General features: G+C 35.6%; 2 protein-coding genes across 3 annotated transcripts; both read right to left on the bottom strand.

Moving 5' to 3' along the window:
• Window positions 1–1263: 1263 nt before the first annotated feature.
• LOC113701283 (G-type lectin S-receptor-like serine/threonine-protein kinase LECRK1) lies at window positions 1264–4153 on the bottom strand. Its single transcript, XM_027221853.2, has one exon. It carries the CDS (start codon window positions 3772–3774, stop codon window positions 1438–1440), a length of 2337 nt encoding a protein of 778 aa, XP_027077654.1. The 5' UTR covers window positions 3775–4153; the 3' UTR covers window positions 1264–1437.
• Window positions 4154–7307: 3154 nt separating this feature from the next.
• On the bottom strand, window positions 7308–9980 carry LOC113701358 (G-type lectin S-receptor-like serine/threonine-protein kinase LECRK1). Of its 2 annotated transcripts, XM_027221967.2 has the most exons (2): window positions 8568–9980; window positions 7308–8489 (listed from the first exon to the last, which is right to left on the bottom strand). In XM_027221967.2, exons 1-2 carry the CDS (start codon window positions 9943–9945, stop codon window positions 7519–7521), a joined length of 2349 nt encoding a protein of 782 aa, XP_027077768.2. In that variant the 5' UTR covers window positions 9946–9980; the 3' UTR covers window positions 7308–7518. The 2 variants fall into 2 exon arrangements, with proteins under 2 accessions (XP_027077768.2, XP_027077767.2); XM_027221966.2 differs by having other exon boundaries at window positions 7308–9980.
• Window positions 9981–11024: the final 1044 nt, after the last annotated feature.

Genomic DNA, 11024 nt, shown 5'->3' with positions numbered 1-11024 from the left:
TTAAATTTCAAAATGTAAATTAAAATTTAAGTTCACAATGTCTAAATTCTTATAGACGTGAATTTTGTATAATTTCAAATATTGTGATATTTTTGGATTGGATTTAAGATTTTTTTGATAGATATAATTGAAATTGAGATGAAATTTATTTGTTTTAACTTATAATTTAAAAAATTTATTTTTAAAAATCCAGGTTATTCGAAAATAGTAAACTTTTCATCATATAAAGTATTAAATTATCCATTACATGTCTTATTTTGTGCATATATATATTTATATAAATTATTTTTTAAAAAATTTATTGAATCGGGGTTGAACCGGTCCGACCGGTTGAATCTCGACCCTTTCACTTCACCGGTTCAATTAACGGTCCGATTTTTAAAACATTGCTTGATAGTCAAAAACTTCAATACTCCAAAACACTCCTAATCAGCAAAAAGGAAGCGCAATCCGGTTCCAGTACAACGTGGGCCAGGCTCCTAGAAAATCTCCCACGCTTGGAGTCTTTTTCTCAAGATGGTTTCTCCTTTTTAGCACGTTTCAGTTCCACTCCCTGAAATTGGGTCCAAATACCAAATATAAGTAGATATTAATAATTAAAACAGTATTTGGTAAAGACAAAGGGAGAAATTAACAATAAAATTACTGACAATTAATACCCTATCAGAAACTATAGCGGGGTTATGTAAAAAAAATCTAAACCACAGGGGGGTAAAGTGAAATTTGCCCTAATAAATAATTTTTGACTTTATACAGGGGTACTTTTGATATTTTAGTTGACTCCGTTATGAAATGCAAATTTCGTCATTTTGATACTCTAATCCAAGTCATAAGGGAGTTATGTATAACTTTTAAAACCATAGAAATTATGTGAAAATGCGCTAAACCATAAGAGAGTTAAGTGTATTTTGCCCTTAAAAATAAGATTTAAAAGTACACTCTCTATAATAAAAAGTTAAAACTCTCTAAAGTTCATATCAAAAACATGACATTATCAACTCTTCCTCGCGGGATCTCGGACCACTCCTTGAAAGAAAAATAGGATATAACATAAAACACAAAATGAAGAACTCTAAGATTACTATATATTAGCATGTTTTCTGTTGCAATATTTTTTGTGTGAAAGATTTAAGCGTACGGCAGATCCTTTAAGACTCAAAATTTATTACTATACTCCGCACATGACAAATTAAGTTCAAACTCGCAAGATTTCAGACCACTCCTTGAAAGGAAAAAAAGACATAAAATATAACACAAAATGAAGAACTCTAAATAAAACTCTTTATTCTTTTGCGAAAAAAGAAACAGAAAATAATCAGTTTGCTTCACACTTTAAAGAAGTAACTACTATAGCAAAGCGGGACAATTTTACAAGAACAGCTGAGCAATAACCTCCAATCTTTACGTTAAGCAGAAATATTTTATGTTTGGAGGAGTTTACTCATCGGATGGACATGGTGGAATGGGAACATCCACGAGCCCTTCCAGCATCCGCAGCACAATCTTCATTGGGAAGCGAAGAGCCGGCTCATCCTGGATGCACCACAATGCCACTTTAAGCACTCTCTCGAAGGCCGTCTTGTCCACCTCTTCCCAACTCACAAGTTTGTCCAACTCCTTGGCTGCAAAGCACTGATAAGCCCATCCTGAAAGCAGAGTTGCTTCTGGTATCGCCAAATTGACTTGAAGGTTTTTTCTGCAGCAGATGATTTCCAGCAAAACTATCCCAAAACTGTAAACATCAACCTTCACAGATATGGGGATGTTTTTATTCCATTCTGGTGCCATGTACCCTCTTGTTCCCCTGGCACCAGTGTCGGTTCTTGTTTGATCTGGCATCAATAATTTGGCCAAGCCAAAATCTGAGATTTTCGCAGTCCAGAATTGGTCAAGTAAGATGTTCTGAGGCTTTATGTCACAATGAATTATTGGAGCCTCACATCCTTCATGGAGGTATAGAATACCTCTAGCAATATCTAAGGCAATCTGAACTCTATCATTCCAGTTAGGATGCAATCTTCCTTTAAAGAGTAGATCTGCAAGGGAACCATTGACCATAAGCTCATAAACTAAGAGTCTTTTCGGTCCTTCAATACAGTATCCGAGCAATTGAACCAAATTTCTGTGACGAGTCCTGCCTATTGCCCTCATTTCAGCTCGGAACTCTCTTTCACCTTCTTCCACTACCTTCTCTAATCTTTTCACTGCAACAAAACTTTTGCCTTTATCAAAACTCCCCCTGTGAACTGCACCAAATGCTCCTTTGCCTAATTCTTGCCTGAATCCCTTTGTCGCCTTCTTTAGCTCATTATAGGTGTACGTTTGAAGCGTGAATTCTTTGATTAAGCCAGTTGTTCTGGTCTGAAGCAGCAGCTTCTTGTACTTTAGAACATGGAACTTAAACATGAAGATACCAAAACATGCGAGTACAACGGATGAATATGTAACAAAGCTTAGACTCATTGCAAAAAATGTTAACCAAGACACCTCCTTCTTTAGATGATCATTTTGAGGATTTGGTGATTTGATAAAAGCAATAGATGATGTAAAAGTAGCATTTCTGAGATACATGAGAGGAAGCCTGTATCTAGAACAATGCAAGTCGGAATATGTAGCTGCATCACAATCACAGTCCTCTGAACACGACTTCATGCAATCATCTTGGTTGCCCTGATACTCTTGAAAATAAGGTCGATCTTCCCCTAATATACTCACAGGAGTCATGCTGTTACGTGCTGCATCTTCCTTGCCGTTAATGCACATTCCACCGGTGAAATTCTTCTCACAGCCGTAGATATTAATGGCCAGGCTGCTGAGGTCCCTGATGAAGTTGAACCCTGGTATACAACTGCAATTCCACTCCATATCTTTACTAGTGCAATAGCTGTTAAAGCCACAGATGCCCTTTATGTCGCAGAGATCATCAATAGCTTCCCATTCTGTCCTCATCTTAAATTGTAATGTCACTGCATCAAAGCTGTGAGTATACAATCTAAAGTTTCCATCATAACCAAGTGTTGCCCGGTAAATATTTCCCCTGATCTGTGAAATTGCTGAAGCCAATACATGCACGAGAGAAGAATCAGAGGGTTCAATCAGAGACAATGTTCCGGTAGAATTATCAAGAATCAGCTGACTATTATTGCTGTAGCTCACATTAAACATGCCCCAATAGGTCTCTGAAGTGACATCTACACGATAAGCAACAAGATTTCCAGAATACTCCATTTTCAGATGGAATAGGCCAGACGATTTGTCATCTTGAGAAAGGCTAGAGATGAGTTCTCTCCCACTGTAAAGTATCTGGCCACCTAAAATTGTGTCGGTAGGAAACTCAAAACTCTGCCATAGTAAGGCATGATTTTCATCGTACAGCACAAAGTTTCCGGAGTCAAGCAAGCAAGCAGACAGGGCAGATTTTGAAGGATGATCAGCAATAGTTTGATATTGATTACCATGTTTCAGCTGAAGCTTGCCGTTGACAAAATCAAGTGTTGCATTTGAAGATACTGCCGGTTCATCTCGGTTGAAAGTCCAAACTGTGATACCATTTCCACTGCCAACAATCCGAATTTCGACTTTGTAACCTTCTCCAGTTTGGAAGAATCCGAACGCAAATCTTTTAGAACGAGAGTACCAAGCTGTGGGCTGAGTAACAGGAAAAAGTGAAGAACCCAACGGTATCATATTCAAGTCATCAGGCTGAGCTACAGCAGTTTCAGATGTTACAGTAACAAGGAAAAATATCCAGAAAACTGCAGTTAAAGAAGCCATCAACTCAGATTAGTGATTGTTCTTTGATGGCTATTATGGAGAAATTATTTGGATATTGATTAGGTCAACATATCACTAGGATACAATATTGAACATCTATAGCAAAATGTTGTTGGTTGGACGTTGACATGGCACACATTCAAGGGAGACCGGAGACGCGTACATTTTTTTTTTTCTCTGACGGAGTGGGTGTCCGGGTCAAGTCCTTAAAGGCGGCCGACTAATCCCACTTCGGCCCGGCCCAGCGCCCCAACCAGACCTAGCACGTTAGATGCACGGAGAAACTGATGTTGCTGCGGAGATTCGACCCCGGGACATGAGGACCCGAGGAAGAGGCGCCAACCACCAACCCATTCACGTGGGGGTAGGGAGACGCGTACATAGCTTCCTAAAGATTGTACAATATATATTTATCATTGCTAATCACTTTATACAAAATATATAGATAAGGATTCCTATTTTGCAAGTTTCACACATCACGTCGCAAACTATGTATAATTTATTGTCGATACCATACATTTTTTTTAGATCCCAATTTTGGACTCTAAATTATGCAGAGAAGAAACTTCAGCAATCGTTCTTGCGCCTCTCACATATCAACAAGATAACATCACCATCTAGGCAAATAACGAGTGATCAATGAATTTAAGGATATTATCAGTAGCGGAATTGTCAAGTTGTTTCCTTATCTACGAGAAAACGAAATGTCGTTTTGCAATTAAACTAGTCAAACATGTTGTCTCTGACGAAATGGAGTCCGTTTGACACAACACTTTTTTTGAATTTTTTTTTTTCTTTTTGGAGTCTACAGTAACACTTTAAAAACAATTTTGAAAAAACACAATTTTAGGGTTTACATTAACACTCCAAAAAATGACAAATTGTGTGTTTTTAAAGTTTCAACTAAGAATACGAATACAATTGGTTTTTGATTTCTATATGACTAGTACTAGACATGAAAAAGTAAAACAACTTTCATATTAGTTGGACAGTATTTGTTTTTTTTTTATTTATCTGAGAGAATTGTGCCCAAAAAAGAGAATTTCACATCCAGTATCCCGTCATATTGTGCTCTTCATTTTTCTCTCTTCCATCTCCATTTTCCGGACGCTGTTGTCCTTTTTTTTTAGTCAATTGTTGCTTATTTACAACTACTACTAACCTACGAAGTAGAGGACAGATTCAACTGAATCATTGGAATAGGATGCGACTAAACCGCCATCGGACCAAAACGTAGGGTGAGCAACGATACAAATTCGATCAATTTGGTTATTTGATTTGTAAATATTTAAATCTATTTTAATTCTAAATTGGAGATAACCAAATTCATTTCACTTTCAAATTGAATATGGAATTGATAATGAAAACAGGATTAACCATTTTCAATTTAAAAAATAAAACAAAAAAGGCTACAATAACTCCATTCAACTACAAACTCCGTATGCATTGCCTTAGTTGTCTATGCTTAAATTCTTAAAGATTATTAATGATTGGTGAATATAAAGGCTAAAGTTACAAATTTAAATATTCAATAATTTGAAAATTTTGAGAAAACCCTTTTATTTTAATATTTTTGGATCTCTTAAAGTGAAAAAACAAGGAAGAATAATCATTTCAACTTTTTTATTTTTAATTATATATAAAAAGGGTAAATATATTTAAAAATTTTGACCATACTAGTTAGATTAACGATGAGATAAAATGCCTAGAAAATAATGTTAGAAATTAAAACGATTGTATCACTATAATTTCAAGGGATAAAATGATAATAATAATGTGATAATGCTATAGAATATAAGAGTATTTTTGTCCAAAATTTTTTAACGTATTGAGTTGAATTACTTATAGAGGTGAAATGACTAAAAGGTAATATTAGGAGGTAAATTGATAGTAGTGATATAGTTTAAGGGGGTAAAGTGATAATAACCCTAATTTTTATAACCAATTTAAGAACAACATGTGGAATTACTAAAATACCCATGCGGGAGGCGGATGAACACTTGTAAACAGTGCCATCCAAAATTCTTTTTAATAAAAGTATAGCATACTTGTACAATATTTACAACTAATTTAAGAACAACATGTGGAATTACTGAAATACTCATATAGTAGTCGGATGAAAACTTGTAAACAGTGTTATTCAAAGTGCTTTTTATATATGTATAGGAATCACCAAAAATTTCAACTTAAAACAATTCACTGTATATATTTTCTCTTTTTGAATACTTAGGAAATCTTATTGCGTGTGGACTAAAAGATACTACTGTCGTATCGTCTAGACAAGTAGTTCCGTCCATTGTTAGACAACTCGAGCTGAGTTAAACAAAGAGTCTGATTCTAGACGATATTGTGTGCAGAAGCACATATTCTTTCACTCAACATTATCCTGTTAAAATATAGAAATATATATTTTGCGTAAATAAAGTTGACCATCTAATGACTTTTTTGGTTCATTTCAATAGGTTCAATAAAACTTTTAATAAAAAGTACTTATTGACTGTTTGAGTGTTTTTAAATATATTGTTTGGAGGCAAAATTCAATAAATACTTATTGTATTGAATAATGTGTAATTTGAAAATTTTTAAAAGTGTTTATCTCTCTATTTGGTTCATAAAATAGGATAACAAAATTAAATTTGATATTTTATTTTTTAATTACAAAAACTACTCTAAAAGCACCAAATTTTAGCATTTGCTAAAAGTATTTTAACACTAAAAACTCTACTCCTAATTTTATGGGATGATATTCACCAAATACTGTAAAAATATTTTTAGCACCTAAAAGTACTTTTTTACCATAAGCACCGCAACCTCAAACGGGGCCTAAGTAAGTTTGGAATGCAATGACCACTTTATCGAGTTATTTAAACGATTCAATAAGATTATTAAGTGTTTAGTTGTCCGAAAAAGTTTAAATTTTACGTGCAAAAGTTTACACAAATCAGGGATAGATAATAATGTTTGAATTTTAGGGTAAGCCATCCCTTCAGCTTGAGATACTTGTCCTACGGCACAACATAAAAAAAAAAGAAAAAAAGAAGAAGAAGAAGAAGAAGAAGTTTATTACTAGTGTATAAACTATTCTGATTGGATGTACAAGGCATATGCACAATTTTAGATTTTAAATTTAAATTTAGATTATTTATCATGCATTCAAACCTATCGAATGTACACTGAACCGGAGAAATCTTTAAGAGATAAATACTTTAAAACTTAAATATCAAAACATGAGATTTTCATAGGGAGATAAGACGAAAAAAAAAACAACGACAAAGAAATTTTTTTCTATACCCCTAAAAGCACTTCATATTTGTACGCCCTTTTACTATTTATTGCTGTCATAGTCCCAACTCCCAACCAGCAACCACTTGAAACCTACGTCCATAATTCATTCAATAAGTTTGGTCGTGGAAATATATAATTGCTACTTCTGAAGTTCGGAGCCAACAGCACTAAAAACTGAGGATTCCAACCCCTTGTGCCCTCAAATCCAAAAGGAATTGTTTGAAGCTTATCGCAAGCTAAATTAATAATGAAAGAAAGTAATCTTCATAAATTTAAACTTTGTGGACTATTACAACTTGCTTACATTCACATATAACAGGAAACTTTTACTAAGGTAAATTATATGCAATTTTACATAAAGACGTTGGCAAAAAAAAAAAGGCGTAAAGACATTGAAAAAAACATAAGGAAAAAGGAAAAAAAAATCTTGGTCTAGTCTGCAATACAAGCTACCTACCACTAGATTGGACAAAGGGGAGCTGGTGTATCAATGGCACCTTCTAACATCAGAATCACATTTTTCATGGATGGCCTCAGATCAGGATCATGATGAATGCAACACAATCCAACCTTAACCATTCTCTCCAGTGAGTCCATATCTACCTCTTCATCTCCAATGAGCTTTCTCAATTGTTTGCCCATAAAATAATTGTACACCCTAGTAGAAAAGTCATTATCTGGGCTTTGAACATTAATTTCCTCAGTAGTGTTGCAACAAATTATTTCCAACAGCACAACTCCATAGCTATAAACATCTACCTTCTCTGATGCAGAGGCTTTCTTCTGCCATTCTGGCGCCGAGTATCCTCTTCTCTGTCTCTCCAAGGCCAGAGTTTGCTTTTGATATGGAATTAGAAGCTTTGCAGAACTGAAATTAGCTATTTTAGCTGTCCAATTGTCACCCACTAGTATATTTTCCGGCCTAATATTGCAGTGGATGATATGTGTATCACATTCCTGGTGCAAATAAAGAATCCCTTGAGCTATGTCGAATGCAAGTTTCATTCTTTGGTTCCAAAAGGGTCTTTTTTCGACATCAGAGAGACATTCTGCCAGTGATCTGGTTTTCGTAAAGTCATATACAAGGAGCTTTTTAGCACCCTCCAAGCAGAAGCCCACTAGTTGAACAACATTCTTGTGATGAATTCGCCCCATAGCAGCCATTTCAGCTATGAATTCCCTCTCTCCTTCGTCGTCAACTTTTTCTAGTCTCTTTACAGCAACAATTCTATCGCCTTGAGATATGATTCCTCCATAAATCTTCCCATAGGAAGTGCACCCTATCTCCTCTTTGAATCCATTTGTAGCTTTCTCGAGCTCATTATAGGAGAATGACCGAAGAGTAAACTCCTTATTTAGGCCGAAGTTTTCCATTTTTAAGAGCTTCTGGTATTTAACAGCTCTCCTTCTGTACATTGAGTAGCTCAAGACTGCAAGCAGAGTAAATATAAATGATAGGAAGCCAAATGGAGGTGCAAGAATTTGAACCATTCTCCTCCTGTGTTTACCTTTTGGCTCTGCAGATTGGAAACTGTTGTGACTCTGCTTGATGAAAGCTACCCCTGAATGGTTCTGATCTTGGGTTGCATACAGGAGAGGAGGCTTGTACTTGCTGCAATTACCACTTGCGTGTAGAACAGCCCAGCAATTGCAATCACTTATGCAAGACTTGCAACAGTCCCCCTGAACCATTGGAATACTAACATATGGATCGCCCCCGATTTCCATGTTTTTTATCGGGATTAAGTAATATTTGTTGGACAATGAATCATCTTTCCTAATTCCACATATTCTTTCATAACTGAAGTTTCTGTAGCATCCCAGGAATTTCTTATCAGGATCCGGATCACGGTAGATAAAGCCAGGAAAGCAGCTACAGGTAGCGTTGCCTTTGCCGACATTAGATGAGCAATAGCTGTTAAGGCCACAAAATCCTTTTACTTTACAGGGATCAAATTGCGTCAATGCCGACCATAGGATCATCATGCTTGAGTTACTTAATCTGTGCGCATACAGCCTGAAATTGCCATCAGCATCAAGGGTTGCTCGGTAAATCATTGTTTTGCTACTTTCAGAAACATTCAAGCCCTGCGCTATGCTGTCAACTAGAGACAAACCATCAAATTCAAGTCCAGCGTCGTATGACCAGTAAGCCTCATCAGGCGCTCCTGTACCGTTCACTGGATACGCCGCCAGTTTACCATCGTGCTGGAGAACAAGTTTAAACCTTCCACTTGATCTATCTCTCACTGATACACTAGAGATTAGGCTCTCGCCCAACTGAAGGTTTTGACCCGCTAATAGGGTGTCTGTTGGGTAGTCAAAGCTATTCCATATGACATTATCACCATCAGAGAGAACAAAGTTCCCAGAATCAAGCAATGAAGCTGAAGTTGCAGGTGCTCGCAAGTAGTAAACAATTGGGATGAATCCATAGGCACTGTCTTTTGTCCAAACAAGAAGCTTGCCTTCGCCAGTCAACTCCAGATAGGCGTTTGAAGAGATAGGTGGATCATCTCTATTTGCAGTCCATGTAACAATGCGTTCAGTCTGCAGCCATATGCCAACTGCAAATCCATCACCTTTCTCGTAGAAACCAAATGCAAATATGCCCGAAGGGGAAACCCAATAAGGATTGTTTTGAGGGTAGAGCCTTGACCCTAAGGTGATATTATTGACCGGCCGAAGCATGTCGCCATTTCCAGCCTGAAATAATATTACAATTGTCAAGAATTTGAGTACCAGTTTGGCCATAGGGATGAATAGATATCTCTGTAGGTAGAACAACATATATTTATTTGACGCTAGAAGAGGGTTGACTCCCTCCCTCAGGCCGCCTCGAGTCTTAGTGTTGACTAGATGATCTAATTTGGAATTTTGGAACATCTTATAATATTTTCCATAAAGTTACACAAATTATTGTACTTCTTGCAATATTTGATTTAGACCAACAAAATTCATTCCAAACTTGTACATGTACAACAAAATATTGTACGTATACACCAAGATAATAGTCGGTTGTGAAACCCCAGACATTTTCAATATTTCCCTCTGCTTAAAAATATTTAATTGACTAATATTATTAATTATTTTACTAGTAGTGTGACTACTTCATTTATCTCCTCAGGGATTTTATCGTAAATGTTCTACCAAGGGATTGTGGGAGTTGATATTTAACTCACGATCTGTACAACTTAACTAACCAACCTATCGAATTTCTACTTTTTATTTTTTATTTTTTTATTTTTCCGTTTGGCAAACACCAAATATGCTGATTGTCATCTAGACATGATAGGAGAAAAAGAAGGAAATAGGAAGTTAAATTCAGCAGCGGGAAATTGGAGCAGTTATGCTACAAGTCATGGAGACTAATGGAAATTGTAGCAGTTATGTTATATGTTGAGGGACTTGATATATATGAGATAAAAAAAATAATTGAAAAATGAGTTTGTTTGGATAAGAGTTTATTTGCATGATTTATTTGAGATAATTACTATAGCACTTTTTGTGATGTAATGTATGTGAGATAAAAAGATGATTGGAAAGATAAAAAGGTGGTTGAAATTTGTGAAGTAAATTTTTTTATTTGAAATCAAGCCAATCCAAACAAACCCAATGTGCTCACGAAAAATGCAGAGATTTTTTTTGATAAAAAATTTCTTTACAAACAAAGTCTGATAACATTTATAATTCTAGAACTCTTGTCACTATCCACCATTCACGTCAAAGAACAGAAAGAGAGAGAGTTTGTTGCCATTTTGGACAACGGACATGTAAGACTATGAACTTTCTTCTAAATTTCCTTGTTTTCTGTTTACCATGCAAAGATTTTCATGCTTAGGAGCCAAAAAAAAAAAACATTTATGGAATTAGAGTAAAAGTTTGGTCAATTTTGATAGATTTAGTTGTTGAAATTTCGGAACTGGCACGTCACTAGGCTCTCATTATTAAATATTACTACTAGC

This window comes from Coffea arabica, chromosome 7e, assembly GCF_036785885.1.
Source record: "Coffea arabica cultivar ET-39 chromosome 7e, Coffea Arabica ET-39 HiFi, whole genome shotgun sequence".
NCBI lineage: Eukaryota > Viridiplantae > Streptophyta > Magnoliopsida > Gentianales > Rubiaceae > Coffea > Coffea arabica.
The sequence above is the reverse complement of the archived record's forward strand: the minus strand, read 5'-3'. Positions and strand labels throughout refer to the sequence as shown.